The 21909-nt window shown below is 44.2% G+C and overlaps 1 protein-coding gene across 3 annotated transcripts in view; it reads right to left on the bottom strand.

The window, feature by feature from the left end:
• Window positions 1–2444: 2444 nt before the first annotated feature.
• Window positions 2445–21909, bottom strand: part of POP1 (POP1 homolog, ribonuclease P/MRP subunit) — a 36480-nt gene continuing 17015 nt past the window's right edge. For 2 of the 3 annotated variants that reach the window (XM_073679601.1, XM_073679602.1), the window contains exons 9-16: window positions 15824–15917; window positions 15387–15492; window positions 13716–13835; window positions 13191–13306; window positions 6443–6634; window positions 6184–6338; window positions 5699–5962; window positions 2446–3967 (exon numbers count right to left, since the gene is read on the bottom strand). In XM_073679601.1, the coding sequence (XP_073535702.1) occupies window positions 3334–3967; window positions 5699–5962; window positions 6184–6338; window positions 6443–6634; window positions 13191–13306; window positions 13716–13835; window positions 15387–15492; window positions 15824–15917 (1681 nt within the window). In that variant the 3' untranslated portion in view covers window positions 2446–3333. Of the gene's footprint in view, window positions 3968–5698; window positions 5963–6183; window positions 6339–6442; window positions 6635–13190; window positions 13307–13715; window positions 13836–15386; window positions 15493–15823; window positions 15918–21909 lie in introns of all 3 variants that reach the window. The other variant, XM_073679603.1, reaches the window with a different exon arrangement.

Raw genomic sequence — 21909 nt, 5'->3', positions numbered from 1 at the left:
TGACGTAGAGCTTTCACCATTAGTATGTATACTGGGATATGTTGAAGATCTGACTATTGATGAGTACGGCAAAATTGCGGCGGCACGTATGTTATATATGGCAAGAAAATTTGATAGCCCAAACATGGATAGCAGATCAGGAGCCTATGATATCAGAATTTATTGATAAAGTTAACTGGCTAGTAAATTTGGAAAAAGGCATATACCTAAAAAGATGCTGCCATCTCTAAATTTGACAAGATATGGTATCTATGGATTGATGGCTCTGGTTTGACATCTAGGGAACTGAGGAGATTTCGCCTCGGCTTGCTTTGAGCTACATTTATATGATGCCTCAAATTAAACTTCTTTGAAAATTAATAAAAAATGTTATTAGTACTTCCACAAGTTATATGTAATTGGATTGACTATTGTTACCATGTTCAAATATTTGTTCATCTATTTATGCTGGTTTTGCAGAGCCAGGATGGATAAATAACTCATGTTTAATGCTTCTTAAGGTTGGGGGGTGGAGAACTGTGTTTCTCCAATGTTTGTCTGGTTTTTTTTTTCCTTTTTTTTTTTTTTTTTATTTATTTTTTTTAAATCAATTAAGATTTGTACAATGCCAGTTTCACACATCCATACACCGTGGGGAAAAAATATTTAGTCAGCCACCAATTGTGCAAGTTCTCCCACTTAAAAAGATGAGAGAGGCCTGTAATTGACATCATAGGTAGACCTCAACTATGAGAGACAAGATGAGAAAACAAATCCTGAAAAACACATTGTCTGATTTGGAAACTATTTTTTTTTAAAATTTTGGGCAATTACAAACAAGCAAGATTTCTGTCTCTCACAAACCTGTAACTTCGTCTTTAGGAGGCTCCTCTGTCCTCCACTCATTACCTGTAGTACTGGCACCTGTTTGTACGCGTTATGAGTATAAAAGACACCTGTCCACAACCTCAAACAGTCACACTACAAACTCCACTATGGTGAAGACCAAAGAGCTGTCGAAGGACACCAGAAACAAAATTGTAGCCCTGCACCAGGCTGGGAAGACTGAATCTGCAATAGGCAAGCAGCTTGGTGTGAAGAAATCAACTGTGGGAGCAATAATTAGAAAATGGAAGACATACAAGACCACTTGATCTGGGGCTCCACACGATCTCACCTCGTGGGGTCAAAATGATCTCAAGAACGGTGAGCAAAAATCCCAGAACAACACGGGGGACCTAGTGAATGACTTGCAGAGAGCTGGGACCAACGTTACACAGGCTACCATCAGTAACACACTATGCCGCCAGGGACTCAGATCCTGCAGTGCCAGACGTTTCCCCCTGCTTAAGCCATTACATGTCCGGGCCCATCTAAAGTTTGCTAGAGAGCATTTGGATGATCCAGAAGAGTATTGGGAGAATGTCATATGGTCAGTTGAAGCCAAAGTAGAAATGTTTGGTAGAAATACAACTCGTTGTGTTTGGAGGAGAAAGAATGCCGAGTTGCATCCAAAGAACACCATACCTACTGTGAAGCATGGGGGTGGCAACGTCATGCTTTGGGGCTGTTTCTCTGCTAAGGGACCAGGACGACTGATCCGTGTACATGAAAGAATGAATGCGGCCATGTATCCTGAGATTTTGAGTGCAAACCTCCTTCCATCAGCAAGGGCATTGAAGATGAAACGTGGCTGGGTCTATCAGCATGACAATGATCCCAAGCACACTGCCAGGGCAACGAAGGACTGGCTTCGTTAGAAGTATTTTAAGGTCCTGGAGTGGCCTAGCCAGTCTCCAAATCTAAACTCTATAGAAAACCTTTGGAGGGAGTTGAAAGTCCGTGTTGCCCAGCAACAGCCCCAAAACATCACTGCTCTAGAGGAGATCTACATGGAGAAATGGGCCAACATACCAGCAACAGTGTGTGCCAACCTTGTGAAGACTTAGAGAAAACGTTTGACCTCTGTCATTGCCAATAAAGGATATATAACAAAGTATTGAGATGAACTTTTGTAATAGACCAAACACTTATTTTCCACCAAAATTTGAAAAAAAATTCTTTCTAAGTCAGACAATGTGATTTTCAGGATTTGGTTTCTCATTTTGTCTCTCATAGTTGAGGTCTACCTATGATGTCAGTTACAGGCTTCTCTCATCTTTTTAAGTGGGAAAACTTGCACAATTGGTGGCTGACTAAATACTTCTTTCCCCCCACTGTATCACAATAAGAGTACGGACCACGATGCACAGGCCAGCTACAGGTCTCCTGATCCAGATTCGGGCACATATGACAGTTGGATTTGGGTTAGGAAACCTATGGCCGATACATCACATACTCTGACCGCGACACACGGATGTGTGAAATTGGCTTTCTGGTAGACCGTAATGACAGTCTCCTGCACTTACATGACCCAAGTCAACACACACAGGGCAATATGAATTTATACATATGCAAGTTTATATACAGGCAAGACGGAATTTGGACATGCAGCAATAATATATTAACACACAGGTTGATATATTGGCAGCCGCTAATAGAAATCTACAGCAGTCCGCTACAAAACGCGTCTCCAAGAAAATAAAGCAGGATTAAGAATTAAAGTGTTGCTGATAACACAAGATAGAATAGATCAGATATTTGAGGTCCGGTCTCTTGCACATGGCAACATGGCTTGGATTCGCACAGAGAAGCGTTCACATAACAGATACCTCAGGGCTCATCTATAGCCAAGTGTGAGCCAACAAATAAATGATGGCGTCCTCCAAACGACTATGTAGGAAAGTAGGCAGATTGTAGGGGACATGTCACGCACATATTCTGCACTGCTCATTACTAAATAGCTGCACAGCATGTATGTACCATGGTACAAGGTTGGGTATATGCCTTTTTTTGCTGCACCACACAGGGGCATATGTTAAGTAAAAGAATAGGGTGGCGAACCCATTTATCAGCATATGACAGAACCATACCCGGTCTATAAAGGTGCATATAAAAGATATTCATGGGGAGAATAGAGCACTAATTGTGTCCAATGGAGCACGCCAGGATACAACAGAAAATTAAGCCTCGGTAAGGTCCAGTATAAAATAGCAGCACTTCTACTGGTGCCCATCATGGAGCTGTAGGATGGCCACGTGCAGGAGGCTCCAGATATTTATTCATATCAATTCATCATGTTCATAATAGTAAGAAAGTGGCACCGGTTACATCATGCCTTGAGTACGTAGATGCCATTTTTTAGTTTGTTGGTCTTAATACTCCAATATGACCCGGAATTACGGCTCACAGCAGCGCGGGTCAGCGAGGCACCTTGTGCTTATCTGAATGTAAAGCCATAGATCTCGTTGACATTTATACCTCAATGGTCAATTTGGCAAATCTGTACTGAAGGGATGTGAGGTTCCTAATTAGTACAAGTCCAGCCTTGTCTTCAGGTTGACCAGATAACAGGTGTGCTAGTCCTGTTAAACTAACAAAGCCCAAGCCCTCGCTACAACCCACAGCCATGGAGAAATCTCCTTGGGTTACATAACCTAGAAGCAGCCGCCTGCAGTGACTGGTGAGCTCCGGTAGAGGACTCGGCCAGAGTCCTAGCGTCAGGTCATCGCTACACGAGGGCTCTTCAGTGGCATCACTTCTGTCTGTTTCGTTATTGGTCTTTACTTGTTTCTTTTTGTCTTTCTTAAGTTTCAGTACTTTCTTTTTAAAACGATCCCCATGTTTGGGTTCCACAGGACCAGCGAATGACTTGTCTTGTTGCAGGTGAAGAAAGTCCTGTTCAGATGGGATGCAGATCAAGGAGTGGAGCTCGGGACTCCCCTTAGTCACCATTGACAGACGGACCCAAACTAATGACAGTGGGAAATCGGACAGGACGGAGCCCACCAGACTGGACAAGTCGTGAGAACGCAGATCACTTGTTCTTTTACCTCCACGGCCGACTGGAGTAACAAGGGCAGAAAGCATCTTCAGGATCTTTTTACTCCTAGTGAAAAAGAAAAGAACACATTTATCCGGGCAGGGTCGACTTCATGAACTATTAAATGGAACCTGTCAGGCGATTCATGCAGAATGATAAAACATAAGTCCCAAAAACCATCCCTCACTTATAGAGGGGGCAACACTCCACAGTAACAAGAACCATAATGACACCTATGACAATATGTCTTTGAGGATCAAGAAGTGTTTTACAAATATGCAGTGTAAAAACTTCATTCTTTATGATTTAGAATGATACAGTATATATACATAAAATATCATAAAAAGTTGTCTCAAGCCAAGAGGGAACCCAGCTACAGCATCATGACGACATCCCAGTACATATTATGTAGCAATGGTAATATTAGGTACACTTATGAGCAAAAAAAAAAAAAAAAATAGAACAAGTATTAATTTTGTTAAGTGTGCAAGTGATATTCACCTATATAAAATATACAAAGTTCACACAAAAAGTCAAAGATTAAATATCACTCTTGGTTAAACACTTATGATAAAGATCTTGCATGGCATATGCATCCCTGGACTTAATATTTCTATAATTCGAAGTGATTGCAACAAATCAATATACCCAAAATATTGAAATGCCCACAGTAAAATCTGCATGGTCATGTCATATGAATCTATGTATGGGATAAGCCAGCTATCAAAACAACAGTGTCATAGTTTTAATTACCTAAATGGTAAGTGTACTGGCCAAGACCATTGTACAGACCAGAGCTGCGTCCCTCCACCCAGACGCGCGTTTCACAAGGCTTCTTCGGCGGGCGCCCTGATTCATGCAGAATGAATCGCAGCTTTGGTGCACGATTAAAGCAAAGCCTATTATTCTCTGAAATTCTTTGCAGAGAAAATATTCTTTGAACAGCCAGCAGGAGACTACAGCTGGATAGGAGACTAGTGTGGCACTGCCTAAAGCCAGCTTTACCCAGCAAAGCTATGTGATTAACAGGTCTCTCCTTATGTACACACGAGGGAGAGACTAGTCAATCACCTATAGCAAGGCTGGGAAGAGCTGGCACCAGACTAGTCTCATGTCTGCCTATGGTCCCCGGTTGGTTCTTCAAAGTATATTTTCTCTGAAACTATGGAGCACTTCAGCGAATAATATACCTTGCAGCAATTCATGCTCCTCAAGGTTTGGACACCATGAAATCGCCTGACAGGTTCCCTTTAAAAGGTTATGCTCATATTAAATCTTCAGGAGTGCACTGCTTTCCAGGCCCTTTGCTTTTTGCTTGTCAGGAAGTGGCTCGCTCCTACAGGGCAACAATTTTGGCCAGTGGCACAGTAATGACGCCTCTGGTCCCAACTGTACACTGTGATGCTGCAAACAGAGAATCGGGACACTGAAGGCGACCAGAACCAGCAATCCAACAGCTTCCGAGCAGAGATTGCAAGTGCGGCACTCCTAACCTAGCAGACTGGCCACCTCTGAGAGTACAGAAGTGGCTGGTATCCTAGGCATTGAGCAATAAACTATACATTTAAATATTATATATATATATATATATATATTTTTTATAATATATATAGCTGTTCTTGAAAAGGGTATTATTAATGAGGAAAACTGCTTGCCTTTACAAGCATGTTGCAATTGCACGCACTTACTGTAAGATTACACACTTTCATTTTCCAGCCACATCTGGTGCAACTTTGTTCCAAGCAGTTACTACCTTTACAGTAAAAAAACACTACTTCAGTTACAAATTGTACAAACCTTAGGACAGAGATGACTTTTCTACTAGTGTCCTCCTCCAGCATGGTTTCATGCTCAGCGATCACTGCAGATAACTCTATTTCTTCATTATTTGGAGAAGTTTTTCCTTTGGTCTCAAGTTCGTCGATCTGCGGCTTCAGTTTAGGAAGTTCCAACCCAATGGGAGGTCGCATCTGCCATTCTCTTGTGAGCTGATCCCAGGGGCAATGAAAAGGGGCCAAAATGCCATGCTTGATAAAGTTTGTTCGCTTTGCGGGTGGACGTCTAGTGTAGACCATGAAACACAACTTTACATCTCATTCATATTAAGACAATCCTGGCCAAAATGTATTTAATATTTTCCTATAGTGTAAATTCAGCTTTTGTTTTTTGGTGAAATATAACTTTTGAAAGCTTCTTCTGAATAAAGCCATGACTCTGGGGGTGTACATATGTGCTACAAGAATATGAAAACACCACAAAAAAATTAAATTTAATGGTCATACCTGTTGTATTTTTCAAGCAGCTGGGCTTTAGCCTCCTGTGCAGACTGGGCTCCAGCCGAGGTGTCAGGGAAGTCACCAGGAACACTTGGAGCCCCCATATATCGATAGTGTTGCAGCCCTTGCTGTTGACCCCCAACCCGGACACCCCTATAAATCTGAGAATTTGCATTATATAGACAACATACAGCATTGCAGTAAATTTAATAAATACATAAATAATATAGAAAAAAAAATGTATTTCTAAAACCCATTTACTTACAAGTGGAATCCAGAAAGCCATTCCCCATCCTTTTGGCAGGCAAATGTCCCATCCGCTGCCCCACCCTGGGCGATCTTTACCAGTCACCTTGCCAGGCTGCTGGATTAACAGGACAGGGATCTTAGACTCACGATTGCCTAGTTCCAGCTTTGAACCTGGTACGAGCAGCGAACTCCTTAGTCTGTTAATATCCTGCAATAGAACAGCTGTAAATACTAGAATTCAGCAGTAACACTTTTTTTGCCATTTCTGTTCGGCGTGTAGACTTAGCCGAGTTTCTATTAAAGTTTTTTGGGTACTATAATATACCTGTAATTCAGGTCACACACGAATACTGGATTCCTCCCCACCTCCATATACATGCATGCTCAGTTCAGCAGAGCATGCATGTCTTCTCAATAGAGAGGTAGGTATAGAGAGTGCAAATGAACTGGCATGTTGTAGCGTATAAATAGGACAAGTTCAATGCAAGAAAAAATAAAATTGTATTCGAACTAAATGTTATTCAATGAGGCAGTGCTCATCTGTGTATTTCTCAGCTGAATTTAACATTTAAACAAAAAAAAAAATAGTCTGCTGTGCACAGAGTCTGTGCACCGGAGACCAGAGCAGTGTGCTGCGAGCGAGAAGAATGTGTTTTTTTTGTTTTTATTATAGGTGTATGGGATGTGTGCCTGTACATAGTTGGCTGTGCGCGTGTTCCTATACTGGCATAGTACTGCTGGAAACCAGTGGCCGCAGGAGCACAAGTAGGAACAGCAAGGGGTAGTAGAAGTTCTTGGAGATAGCAAGGAGTTGAAGAAATCAATCTGTAGATAAATTAGAACAGTCTGGGTAAGAATGCTCAGGAGCTGAGAATGGAACTAGACTAAACAGCTAGACACAATACTCAAGCAATGAGAGAGATCCATGCGGCTTTAAGTAGGCCCAAACAGGAAACAAGATTGATTTCATACATTCAGAATCCATCATTTTGGAAAGGGGCAATTGTAGAACACAACAGCAGCCTCCAGTGGTAAAGAGTGAAACTGCAGCACAATTATGGGCAGCACGGTGGCTCAGTGGTTAGCACTGCAGCCTTGCAGCGCTGGGGTCCTGGGTTCAAATCTCACCAAGGACAACATCTGCAATTAGTTTGTATGTTCTCCCCGTGTTTGCGTCGGTTTCAGCCCACATTCCAAAGACATCCTGATAGGGAATCTAGATTGTGAGCCCCAATGGGGACAGTACTGATATCTGTAAATTGTCTGAATTATAAAGCACTGCGGAATATGTTGGCGTTATATAAATAAAAGATCCTAGTTACTTACCAGTAACAGAATTTTACAGAACCCATGACAGCACCACCTGAGAGAGGGTATAAGCCCACCAAGGACAGGAACCTACTGAATAAAAAGGTGGTACCTCTTCTTTTGTTTCAGAGCATGAGAGGGCCTCCGAAAAATAGGTTAGTACACAACTTTATAAAAAAACACCCTTAGAAGTACACACCATAAGTGATAGAGGGGAGGGAATTAATAGGGTGCTGTCATGGGCTCAGTAAAATCCCGTTACCGGTAAGCAACTAGGATCTTTTCCCCTTCTCCCATGACAGCACCACCTGAGAGATTTAGAGAGATCAGACACCAGAGGGAGGGATCACCGCTTGCAACACCTTCCTCCCAAAGGACAGATCAGTAGAAGAGGAAAGGTCAAGACGGTAATGCTTGTAGAATGTAGAGGGGGGATGACCAAGTTGCCGCCTTACATATGATGTCGATGGGCACATCCGCCTTCTCAGCCCAGGAAGCAGCTACAGCCCTGATGGAGTGGGCCTTCAGGTTCTCTGGAACTGGCAGATTGCTAGAAGAGTACGCTAAACCAATGGTGTTCCTGACCCACCTAGCTATGGTCCCCCTTGTAACCTTAAGCCCTTTCCTAGCCCCCTGAAATGAGATGAATAAGGTGTCACTTTTCCTCCAGGCCTTTGTCACCTCCAAATACTGGACTAATACACTCTTTACATCTAAAGTGTGAAGCCTTTGTTCCTCCGAATCCCTAGGGTCAGGATAGAAGGAAGGGAGAGTAATTACTTGTGTCCTATGGAATTTGGAGGCCACTTTTGGAAGATAAGACCAGACCAGGCCTAAGGTTACCCTATCCATACACACTTGAGTGAACAGGATGGTTTACTGACAGCGCATGCAGATCACTAACCCTACGAGCTGATGTTAGAGCTACCAGCATGACTGTTTTCAAGGTGAGAATTTTCTCTGAAACCTTCTCTAAGGGCTTAAAAGGAGGCTTGGTTAGCACCTCTAGAACCAGATTAAGGTCCCAAGGAGGCATCCTTGGAGTAGGAATGGGTCTAGATCTACTGCAAGCTTTAATGAATCTGATGATCCACCAATTTGCTGCCAAGTCGCAATTGTATAGTGCCCCCAGAGCTGATACTTGTACCTTAAGGGTACTGGTGGCTAGCCCCATGCTTAAGCCCTTCTAAAGGAACTCCAGGATGGCCCCAATAGGAACCCTCCCTTTGGCAGACTGACCCGAGGTAGACAGAAATTTAGCCCAGGTCCTGCCATAGAGCCTAGTAATCACCGGCTTCCTACTCGCCAGTAGAGTAGCAACTAGACCTGGAGAAAACCCCTCCTGTGTTAGTAGTGACCTTTCAAAATCCAGGCCGTCAAATGCAGGCCCGATCTTTGGGGATGGAAGACTGGGCCCTGCCTGAGGAGATCTGGGGTGTCCGGAAGGACCCATGGTTCCCGTTGGGACATTCTCTTCATCCAAGTGAACCATGGTCTCTTGGGCCAATATAACCCTCGCCTGTTCTCCTCAGATCTTCCTCAGGATAGAAGGAATCAGCATTAGAGGGGGAAAGGCATAGGCCAGGGTAAAGTTCCAGGGAACTTGCAGCGCGTCCACTGCAAAAGGCTTCTCCTTTGGATTCAAGGAGCAAAAGATTTTGGTTTTCCGATTGCGTTTGTTTGCAAACAGATCTATCCGAGGTTGTCCCCATCGGCCAACAATCTGCTGGAATACCGCTGGATTCAATTCCCATTCTCCTTGTTTCAAGATGTGCAGACTTAGAAAATCGGCTCTTACGTTCTCTTCTCTTATATGCAGCGCCGAGAGCGTGAAAAGATGACTCTCCGCAAAATGAAGGATCTGATCTGTCACAAACATCAGAGGAAGGGATCTTGCCCCCCCCCCCACACTGATTGATATAGGAGACTGTCATTCGGTTGTCCGACATTATCTGGATGTGTTGACCTCAAAGAAGAGAACTGAACTCTACTACCGCGTTTCTGACTGCCAACAGCTCCCTCATGTTGGAGGAGAGACCCGTCTCGCTGTCTGACCAGAGGCCCTGTATTGAATGATCTCTCAGGTGAGCTCCCCGGCCTTCTACGCTTGCGTCTGTCGTAATCGTATCTGACACCTGGAAAGACCAAGGAACCCCCAGAGATAGATTTACCGGATTCATCCACCAACCCAGCAAGTTGATTACCAAACTTGAAAGGGATATTCTTCCATCCAGGCGACCTCTGAGCCATCTGTCTGCTGTCAGGATCTCCTGCTGTAGACATCTGGAATGGAACTAGGCCCACTGTATTGCTGGGATACAAGATGTCAAACGTACCCAATAGAGACACTGCATTTCTCAGGGTCATGGATGGATTGCTGATTACGCACGAGATGAGAGAACTGATCTTCTATTTCTTGTCCTCTGGCATTAGACAAGTCTGTTTTTTTGAGTCTAAAATGAGACCCAAAAAGGACTGAACCTTTTTTTGGTTCTAATCTCGATTTTTCTAAATTTAAAATCCATCCCAGGCCATTTAGACTGGCCATGACTTCCGCCAGAGCCAGTGCACAGAGTTGTTCTGATCTGCCCACCACTAAAATATCGTCCAGGTAAGGGATGACGATTAGGATATCCTTCTCCCTTAGATGTGCTGTGACTTCCAGGATAATCTTTGTGAAAACCCTTGGAGCCATGGAGATGCCAAAGGGAAGAGCTGCAAACTGAAAATGCTTTATGTGCTTGCTGAACTGTACAGCTACCCTCAAACTGTTGGTCTGCAGGAAAAATTGGGACGTGGTAGTAAGCGTCCTTCAAATCGAGGACGCACATGTAACACTCTGGAAACAACATCTTTATGGCCAATTTTATTGACTCCATCTTGAATGGCCTGTAAATTAAATGGTCGTTCAGCTTCTTCAGGTTGACAATGGTTCTGAAGGAGCCATCCAGTTTTTTTATTAGGAAGAGAGTTCAGTAAATCCCTCTCCCTTGCTTGGGTACAGGTGTTTCTACTAGAACCCTCTTCACAACCAGAGCGAGTACTTCCTGTTGCAGGGCCATCTGTTCTCTTAGGCCTCTGGGGGCTGAAATCCTGACGGTGTCTCTGGGAATGGTTTTGAACTCCAACTTTAGCCCCCTCCCAATTATCCCCAAAATCCAGGCACTGGATGAGATCTTTTCCCAGGCGGGAAGGAAGTGGGACAACCTTCCTCCTACCTGGGGAGGCTCGTCACTTAGGGGCTTTTTTATTCTCGGAGGATGGACCCCCGAACATGAAGCCTCTGTTATTCGGATTCCTGTCTCTCAAACTACTTTGGTCTCTGGAAAATTTGCTCCGATTATATTTCCTCTTCCGAAAGGAGCTCTTACATCAGGGAACAGATACAGTAGGAAACCAGTGTTTCTTGTCCGTGGCCTTTTCCAGGATGTCATCTAAGGCCTTTCCGAAAAGAAAGTCTCCTTCACATGGGATTGAGCAGTGTTTTGATTTTGACTGCACATACCCTGGCCAGCTCTTGAGCCATAATGCCCTACGGGGCTGCATTGGAAAGGTTTGCTGACCTGGCAGCCAGCCTAACTAAATCTGCCGATGCATCCGCATGGAATGCAGCCACCCCCTGCATAAGAGGAAGACCCGACAGAATTTTATCTCCAGGGACATTCCCTTTGAGCTGGTCCTCTAACTGCTGTAGCCAGATCATCATAGACCTGGTGGTGCAAGTGGCTGCCACTGCCGGTTTCAGAGCCCCTGCTGAAGACTCCCAGGCCTGTTTTAGAAAAGACTCCGCCTTTTTATCGAGCGGATCTTTGAGGGCCCCTAAATCCTCAAAAGGCAGTGTGGATCTTTGAGGACTTTGAGATGGCCACATCAATTTTAGGGGTTTTGTCCCACTTAGCTGCGTCCTTCTCTTCAAAAAGGTATCTCTGCTTAGAAGAAGAAGGCAGCTGGCCTTTCCTCTGTTTTTTTCCACTCCCTATCTATAAGAGTCTTGATCCTCTCGTTAACTGGGAATGTGCGTCTCTTCTTCTGATCTAAGCCCCATGACATCCTGAACTGTTCTGGGAGCCTTGGCATCGGCAATACCCATGGTTACTCTAATAGCCTTTACTAATATTTCAGTATTGTCAACCGAAAAACATGGCCTACCCCCTCCATCATCATGCGAAGACTCTGATGAAGACGATGATGAGAGGTCAGAGGGGGAAGGAGATTCCCTTGCGATACGGGACTCTGATTCCTCAGAGTTCGAGGTAACCAGTTTCTGCCTACTCTTACGTGAGGTTAAGTTCTTTAAGGAATCCCTGACCTCAGTCTGGATTAAAGGTTTTTAAATCCATAGAAAAGTTAGGGGACTCCTCAGCTATAGTTTTCTGGATACATCCAGAGCACAAGTTCTTAGCGTAGGAGTTGGGAAGGCTAACTTTACATAACGCACACTCTTTATTCTTAAAACTACTCTTTTTAGGTTCCTAACAACCAGAAAGAAACGAAAAGAGAAAAAAAGAGAAGAATCAAAGAAGAGCACATTACTAAGGTGAACTTCCACGAAGATCACTCACACTGCCGTTCAGACTAGGGTACTGGAGGCGGTGGTTGCCGTTCACATGAACGCTCCCATCTGGCGGAGGTGGACTCAAGATTTCTTCTGACCGGTTCTGCCGGCACTCGTACGACCCCCACTGCTGTGGCTCTTATGATGGGAAGACTCCTATTGCTCCAGATGTCTCACATTTTGCTTAATCTGTTTAGGCGCCTGTCGCTGCTGCTGTTCCTCCTGCTGCAGCGGTGACATTTTTTATTTTTCTATCTTAGCCAGCTGGCGCGCTACGCCGCAGGATCCCTCCTGCGTCTGGCGCAGACCCAGCGCGCTTGCGAACGGGGATTCCTCATGGTGATCGCACCCTGCGCATGAGCAAACCCGGGCTTCCGGCGCGACGTGACCCCGCGCAGCCCGGACTTCCGGAGCGCTACGCGACCTGCAGACCCGGAAGACCTGCCTGCCGGCGCACCCAGCCACGGACCTCTGTGCGTGCGCAGTCCCGGCGCATGCGGGACAGGACCCCGGAAGGTGCCCCCCCCCCCGCACGCAGACCCAGGCACCAGCAAGATGGGGCTGAGAACAGAGGTCCCATCTGCTGCGTCTTCACGGCCTCCAGGCCGCATCGATCCCGGGATCCATGCTCCAGACCCCACGATCAGGTAGGCGAGGCACCACCTAGAGAGGCTCCCATCAAGGACAGAAACCAAAACTGATGCTGAAGAGAGGTACCGCCTTTTTATTCAGTAGGTTCCTGTCCTTGGTGGGCGAATACCCTCTCTCAGGTGGTGCTGTCATGGGAGAAGGGGAAAATGATGATTGGTTCGAAGATTTAACAGTCAGTCTATCATGTGGCGCCTTAGGAAAATTGATTGCCCACCCACCCTCTGCCTTAGAGATATTGCCCTGCATTCACCTGCTCTGACATTTTATTATCCATCACGTGAGATCGCACATCAGAAGACCAGATAAGACTCTCAGTGCACTCCACGGGAACTCCTGCCACTGTTAAGGACTTCACCTTCTCTCCATCTAGAGGATGAAAAAAAAATAAAAAAAAAAACAGGACAAATGCCATCTATCAAAGGCAAACGCTGCTGAATCCTGAGCATCTGCAGCGACAGGCTCCAAACGCTTTACCAAACTTCACCAGTGACCCTTAAGGGAAATTCCAACCATCACCAGAAGTGTATACATATACATATACATATACATATATATATATATATATATACACACACACACACATACACACACCCCATCACCAGGAATACAAGAATCAGCAAGGAAATCAGCAGAATGTTCTATTTGGCCAAGCCAGGAATCGAACCTGGGTCATCTGTATGGAAAAGACAGAGGCTCCCACCGAGCACAAGGCCAGTAGAGAAACAAAAAGGCAACCTAAAATCCTCAGGAGACTGTAGGAAGATCGGAGCTTCACCTGTATAGTTTTCTAGATTTGGAAAGGATTTTGTCCTTTTATTGGGCAGGTTCAGCCTGGGATCCCCAACAGTGAGGCCCAAAATGGTTCCAGCTGGTATCTGTGATGGAGACTCTACGCCTGGAAACACAAATACACCGTATAAAAGGGTTATACAATTTCATACAGATTTATTACAATAAATAAAAAAGTAAACAATACACAATGCAAAGACAGGCAAACAAGTTATGATAAAGTAGAGATTTACATAACAAGTATATAAAAGAATTATAAAATCATGGATCAATTATTTTCATAAGCAGCACCACACCTGTCGTTAGGTAGTGTCTGGTATTGCAGCTCGACCTAAATGAAGTGAATGGGTGTGAGCTACAAGACCCTTTGGAGCCAGCAGCCATATGTTTGCAATATTAATAAATAGTTTATAGCCATAAAGGCTACTTTCTATTGACTAAGAATTGTGCCAGAAATTGATAGCATCCTTTCGTCTGGATATCAGAGTTGCGCCATCAGGACAGCCTCCGTTCGTCTGGCTAGGAGATTTGTGCCATCAGGACAGCCTCCGTTCGTCTGGCTAGGAGATTTGTGCCATCAGGACAGCCTCCGTTCGTCTGGCTAGGAGATTTGTGCCATCAGGACAGCCTCCGTTCGTCTGGCTAGGAGATTTGTGCCATCAGGACAGCCTCCGTTCGTCTGGTCTTGTAAAGTGTATGCAACTTTCACTCCCACAGACTTGAGTTGAAATTAATACACCAAGTGTGCACTTACTTAGTTCTAAGACGAAAGTTTAGTTCTATAAAGGGGGTTACTGGGACTTAAAATTCAGATTAGAGGTGGTCTGACTCCTGGCATAGCTCTGTACATTGTATAGTGACCATCAATGGTACGGAAAGCTCCCACCCATTCACTTATGGGACGTCCAGTACAGGCAACCTTTTCTGAATAGCCAGGGATTGCTGCATAAAATTAAAAAATGTATGCTTACCTCACAGACAAACACCACCCCTCGGTTGTGAGCCCAGTGTTCCCCAGAAGTCAGCTCTGATGAATTGTGAAGGCTGCAGCCGATCGGATGTTGTTGATCGGCTACAGCGGTCAAGTGACATTGTCAAGGGAGAGTGCTGGTCTGGGAGCAAGTATAGTGGGGCCATTAATAAAGAATTGTCCAGTAGTGGACAAACCCCTTTAAGTGCATTATTTCCTGAAAGGCAAGATTCTTGAATATAAGAAGATTTTGTTTTCCTTAATCTTTAATTTTAGTGCAGTTTTCTTTACAGATGACCTTGTCACACAACTTCTCCATCCATAAACATTGTAAACAATCTGTGCTGACAAGTTATTGGGAAAAAGGATCATGGTATAGGAGAGTCAACTTTATTGAGTCAGTGTCAAAAGGTTATTTAAAAAAGGGAGTTAATAAAGTTCTGACATGTCAATAGGCGACTTGGTGAAGCAGTGCTGTGAATCAGCAGATCCGGGTAGCGATTTCAGCTGCATTACAGAATATCCATCTGAATGCATGTGTAGTTATGAAAACCTAAGAACTTATTATGTCTATTTGACAATGCTCTGAGGGAAAACAAACAAACACCCCACCCACAAGCTCCACAGTAGATAAAGTGGATATAAAACAGTAATCTAACGTGCACACGTGGAACAGGAAACACTTACTTTTCAGTAACTTAAACAAGGATTCCTGACTGCTATGACGGAGAACATCATCTGGATTTCTACAATAATCTGCCCACCAGTCGTGCGGTCCAGATTCTTCAGTGTCCTGTGTGGGAAACAATTATTCGCCATCATAGTAAAGTTTATTATATCAAGAGGAACAAACAATTTAAAAAGAAAAAAAAAACCCACAGCCTTCTTTTTGAATTTTGGAACACACACACACACACACACACACACACACACAATTGGCTTCATTAGGCTGAACAGGGGCTAAAATAGACCGATCACCAGATTTCACATTACAAACTGCACACATTTTAATCTTGTGCACCTGGTGAGGCTGGTGTACTTTCTATTTAGATATCTTATTTTTTTATTTTTTACATTTAGATAGATTAGACAAAAAAGGTAGGCGCAAATCTTCATCTTCTTACCTTATGCAATGGGGCAACATGCAGGGCATCACCAAGCACACAATTGGACATTGGCCCAACAAGTCTATAGCGTACAATTTCCATTGTCAGGTCCCTGAAAAGAAAGAACAATAAATAAAAAAAAAAAAAAAAACACTAATTTGTTGCTGAGCATCTTTTGAGCTTGACTAAAGCAAGAGCAAGCGTAAAAGCCAAATAGATTACTACAAGTTGTAAGCCTGGTATACTGTACAGACAGTACAACAAGTCCCAGCCTTATACGTAAAAAAATAAAATGAGATGTATTTAATCTCTGTATCAGCTTTAAGACTCACGACATACAGCAAACACAAAATATACAAAGTCTACACACCCCTGTAAAAAAAAAAAAAAAAAAATCATATCAAGAAGAATCGTTTAAAAATAACTTTTTGCACCTTTAATGTTACCAATAATCTGTACAAACGCAGTGAGAAACAAACTGAACTCATTTTGGAGGCGGAAAATAAATGCATCAAAACTAAAAATGTGGTTGCAGAAGCGTGAAGACCCTCTTACAATTGGGAACTTGGATGTGTTTCGAATAAGCCAATCACAGTTAAACAGTAGTCGGTACACGGCTGTCCTCATTCAAAGGGATTTTGACTTGCCCCATATAAAAACTTTAGCTGTTCTAGTACGATTTTTTTTTTTTTTTACATTTACAGCAAAGGCCATGGTCTGTAAACAGCTCACAACACAGCAAAAGGATCTCGTTGCTGAAAGTTAGCAGTCAAGAGAAGAGTACAAAAATGTTTCCAAGGCATTCGATATACAATGGAACACTCAAGACTTAAGGAGTGGCTTAATCACTTCACTACCCGGTGATTTTCAATTTTTTCCTCGGCTTCTTCCAAGAGCCATATCTTTTTATTTTGCTGTCCACATAGCAGTATGAGGGCTTTTTTTTTTTTTTTTCTTCTTCTTTTTTGTGGGACGAGTTGTACTTTTGAAAGACATTGATAATTTTATCCTGTGATGCACTGGAAAGCAGAAAAAAAAATATTAGAGTGCATAGAAGTTGCAAAAAAAAGTGTAATTCCACAAATTGTTTTTTTGGTTTTTAATTTCCAGCATTCATTAGATGCCAAAACTGACCTGGTAATTTGACTCTAGAGGTCAGTATGAGTATGCAGATGCCAAACATGCATTTTATGGGGGGCTGTTGGGGTTAAAGCGCACCTGTCAGCAGGATTATGCTTAGTAACCCACATACACTGTCAGGTGGGCGACATCACACTGATTAATAGGATACCTTGGTTGATGAAAACCATCCTGTGGTTCTTTAATCTTTATTTTCATTCCTGAGAGAATGATATGCTCCTGCTTCGGCGTGGCCTTTGGGGAGGAGCTGTAACTGGTGCTCTGCTCATGCATGCCTATCTCTGGCCTCTGACAGGTCACTGCGCCTTCAGGGACCTGCCTACTATTTTAAATATTGCCTGTGTAATTGTGGTACACTTCAAGAAATTTGCCTGCAGCAAAACGTCCCCACATGCGCAGTAGCATCTCTGTTGCCGACAGATGCCAGCGGGGCCATTTTGCTGCAGGCAAATTTCTTGATTTCTACCACAATTACACAGGCAGTAGTTAAAATGGGAGGCAGGTCAGTGAAGGCGCGGTGACCTGTCAGAAGCCATACAGCTGAATATGTAAGCAGAGCACCAGATCGAGCGCCTCCCACAGGCCGCCCTGGAGCACGAGCATATCATTATCTCAGGAATGAATATAAAGATTACAGAAGAACCACTGGACGGATTACATCAACACAGGTATCATTTTAAATCAGTATAACTGCGCCCACCTGACAGTGTATGTGGTTTAGTAAGCACAATCCTGCTGACAGGTGCGTTTTAAAGTGGTGAAAAAAAATATAAAACAGAAATTTGCAAGAAAATTTTTAAGCTTTTGCTGCCAATTTTCAAAACCCGTAAACGTTTTCATTTTTTGTGATCTGGAGCTGTGTGGGGGGCTTATTTTTTGCACCCTGAGCTGACACTTTTACAGACATCATTTTTGGGTAGATCTAAGGTTTGATCGCCTCTTATTGCAATATTGCATTGGCCAAAAAGGTTTAATTCTGGCTTCTTTTTTTCTTTTACCAATCGGATTAATTTACTTTCTATTTTGATAGATCAGACTTTTACAAACGCAGCGATACCAAATGTGTATTTTTAATGGGGTGAGGGGTGTGGGTAATTTGACTTCTCACCCCCCCCCCCCGGCCCCCCTTTACCCTTCCGAGACTTGAAACTGCAATTGTCCCATCGCTTGTACTATACTACATACATCAGCACTGCTATTGATAGTGTTAAAAAAAAAAAAAAAAAAAAATCACATCTTCTATGATCGCCAGAGAAACATTGTTTTTCACAGGAGGATCATAATGACAGGTACGGGGGTGTCATCACCGCATCCCTGGCTGTCATGGCAAGCCATCGACACACCGAGTTCACGTCACGGGCATGACGTTAGGCTAGTGGAATGATGCACCCTCCTGCCTGCACGTGTTAAATGCCACTGTCCGTTTGACAGTGGATTTAACAGGTTAAACAGCCGCGGGCGGAGCTCCGTTCCACCTGCAGCTGTTAAAGGCATCATGTGCGGGGAAAAAAATACAGGCTCAGCATGTGAGCCCACAGCAAAGGCAGGGGCACGACATATGATGAACATGTACATCAAAAGTCGTGAAGGAGTTAAATTTGGCTCAGTGATATTACCAAAACTGGTCATCCCTCAAAAATTTATGAAAAGACTAGCAGAAAATTGGTGCAGGAGGCTTCAAAAGGCCTACAGCAACATTAAATGAGCTGCAGGAATTTATGGAAAGTTTTGGTTGTGTATTGCATGTGACAATCTCTCATTCTACATATGACTGGCCTGTGGGATAGGGTGGTAAGATGGTAGCCTGTTCTTGCAAAGAAAAGTCATCCATGCACGGCTATAAATTTTGCCAAAACCTACATTAACCCTGCCAAAAGCAAGAGGCTAAAAATAGAATTAGTCCTTACCGGTAATTCGGTTTCTAGAAGCCTTCCACAACAGCATTGGAGGATGTTGTCCACGCCCTATTGGGGGACAGGAACACAGAGATTAAAAGCTCCTCCCCACCGTTAGTCCCCAGTGTTTACCAAGATCACCTGGAAAAATGGTTACCTGACAGTTATATGGAATCCGTAGGGAGGGAAATTTGTGCTGTCGTGGAAGGCTTCTAGAAACCGAATTACCGGTAAGGACTAATTCTATTTTCTCAATACACCTTCCACGACAGCACTGGAGGAATACCAACGATATTTCATTAGGGAGGGACAATAGCTTGTAGGACTTTCCTACCAAAGGCTAAATCCCTAGTGGATGATAAGTCTAATCTATAATGTTTAGAGAACGTATGAAGGGAAGACCATGTAGCTGCCCTGCAAATCTGCTCAGTAGAAGCGCCAGCTCTTTCGGCCCATGAAGTTGATGTGGATCTGGTAGAATGAGCTTTTAAGGCAATCGGTGGATTCATTTGTTGATTGCTATAAGCTTCCCCAATTGCCTTTTTGATCCAGTTTGCTATAGTGGACTTAGCCGCCTTCCTTCCTCTGTTCAACCTTGAGTGTTGTATAAATAGGTTCCCATCCAATCTCCAAGACTCAGTTTGTTGAAGATAATAAAGGACAGTTCTGCGGACATCTAGGAGGTGGAACTCTGCTTCCTTTGGATTGGAAGGATTCTGGCAGAAGGAGGGAAGGATGATTTCCTGGGAACGATGGAAGTCTGTAACTACCTTTGGGAGAAAGGAAGGGTCCAGGCGAAGCGTAATCCTATCTTCGGTCACGTTCATGTAAGGTTCCCTGATAGAAAGGGCCTGAAGCTCTTCTACTCTCCGTGCTGAAGTGATGGCTACTAAGAAGGCAGTCTTATGAGAGAGAGTCTGTATTGAGCTAGAGGATAGAGGCTCAAAGGGAGAGAGGGTTAAACCCTTGAGTACCACATTTAGATTCCAGGATGGAACCCGAGACTGAATTTTTGGATGAAGCCGGAGTGCTGAAGTTATGAATCTCTTGATCCACCTATGAGAGGCTAAATCTTGGTCGAATATGGAACTTAGGGCTGAAATCTGCACCTTAAGAGTGCTAGGTTTGAGACCCAATTCCAAGCCACTCTGTAGAAAATCAAGGATGGGGTGTGAGGTGTCAGGAATATCCGGAGCGTACCAAGATAGGAATTTTTTCCATATATCGCGTTGGTTACTGGTTTCCTACTCTGTTGAAGAGTTTTTATAACTTCTTCCGAGAGACCTTTGGATCTTAAGATCTCGGCTTCAGTAACCAGGCTGCTAGGTTTAGCCACTGAGGATTGGGATGGAACAGGGGCCCTTGAGAGAGAGGATTGTTGACTTGTGGTAGTATTACCGGACCCTCTAGGCAAAGTTCTGTGATAGCCCCGAACCAAGGACTTTTGGGCCAGAGAGGGGCCACCAGAATTGTCGCCACTCCCTCCATCCTGACTTTCTGGATGGTTCTTGCCATCAGCGGTATCGGAGGGAACGCATAGACCAACCTGAAATGCCAGGGATGGGCTAATGCATCCAAATTCATGGCCTTGTCTTGTCTGTGCAAGGAAAAGAAGAGGGGAAGTTTTGTGTTTGACCGACTGGCAAAGAGATCTACCTCGGGGAGACCCCATTTGGCTACCAGCGACTGGAAGATCTGAGGATTCAGGCTCCATTCTCCTGGCTGGATATCTTCCCTGCTTAGAAAGTCTGCTTGGACGTTGTTTGAGCCTTTCAGGTGGATTGCTGAAAGTGATAGGAGAGGACATTCTGCCCAAAAAAATATTCGGCCTGCAATCTGTTTTAGGCTGTGTACCTTCGTACCTCCTTGATGACGAAGGAAGGCAACTGTGGTCACGTTGTCCGAGAGAATCTTGATGTGAGAACCCTGGACTAAGTCGACTGCCGCTCTGAGCGTTCTTTCTACCGCCATTAGCTCCCTGGAATTGGAAGATCTTGCACCGATCTCGGGACTCCATCTGCCTTGAAAGGGAATCTGGGCCACCATAGCTCCCTAGCCTCGTACACTGGCGTCGGTAGTTACTGTAATCAGAGGGTCCTGGGTCCAAGAAACACCCCTCTGAAGATTTCGGGAGCTTAGCCACCAAAAAAAGAGAAGTTTTTATCCGACCGGGGGTCCTGCACCGTTTGTTTAGTGAGTCCCTTTGTTCCAGGATCTCAGGATATGATCCTGGAGAGGCCTTGAGTGGGCCTGGGCCCACAACACCGACTGGATACAGGCTGTCATAGACCCCAATACAGACATTGTCGCTCTTAACGTTGGATTCTCTTGGCGTCTGAAATTTGAGATTTTGGATCTGAGAGCTGTCTGATGCTCCAATGGTAGAAAGGACATCTGTTTGTTGGAATCCAGAGATACACCTAGGAATTTTCTCCTTGATGAAGGGAGGAGTTCCGATTTTTTTAGGTTTGGAATCCAACCTAGAGACCGTAGGGTTCTTAAGGTTGAAGAGACATGAAGATTGAGAGAGCGACAATCAACATGTCATCCAAGTATGGAATTATGCACACGCCCTGTTTCTGGATGAGTGCGATGACTTCTGCCATGATCTTCGTAAACACCCGGGGTGCTGAAGAGATGCCGAAGGGCAGTACGTTGTACTGGTAGTGGACTGTTACATTGTCCCTGAGGACTGCAAACCACAGGAACTTCCTGTAGGACTGATGAATCGGCACATGGTAGTACGCATCCTTTAAATCTATAGTTGCCAAGACGAAGTCCTTCCCTATTAGGGGAATAGTTGACTTTATAGACTCCATCTTGAAACGTCGATATTTGATGTGATGGTTTAGGGACTTCAGATTGATTATGATGTGTGGGGTCCCTGATGGTTTCCGTATTAGGAATATTTTTGAGTAGTGACCCGTCCCCTCCTGACCAGGGGGAACTCGAGCCACCACTCCCGAATCCAGAAGGTTTTTTTTAGGGCGACTGATGGGGGGCTCAGGATCTCCTGAGGGAAGGGACGTGACCCTCAGGATCTGAGGGGGGCGACTCTCGAATTCCAAT

This window comes from Phyllobates terribilis, unplaced genomic scaffold (genome assembly GCF_046119375.1).
Source record: "Phyllobates terribilis strain yellow unplaced genomic scaffold, ASM4611937v1 Scaffold_4__5_contigs__length_816908805, whole genome shotgun sequence".
Taxonomy (NCBI): domain Eukaryota; kingdom Metazoa; phylum Chordata; class Amphibia; order Anura; family Dendrobatidae; genus Phyllobates; species Phyllobates terribilis.
This window is presented reverse-complemented; position numbering and strand designations above follow the sequence as displayed.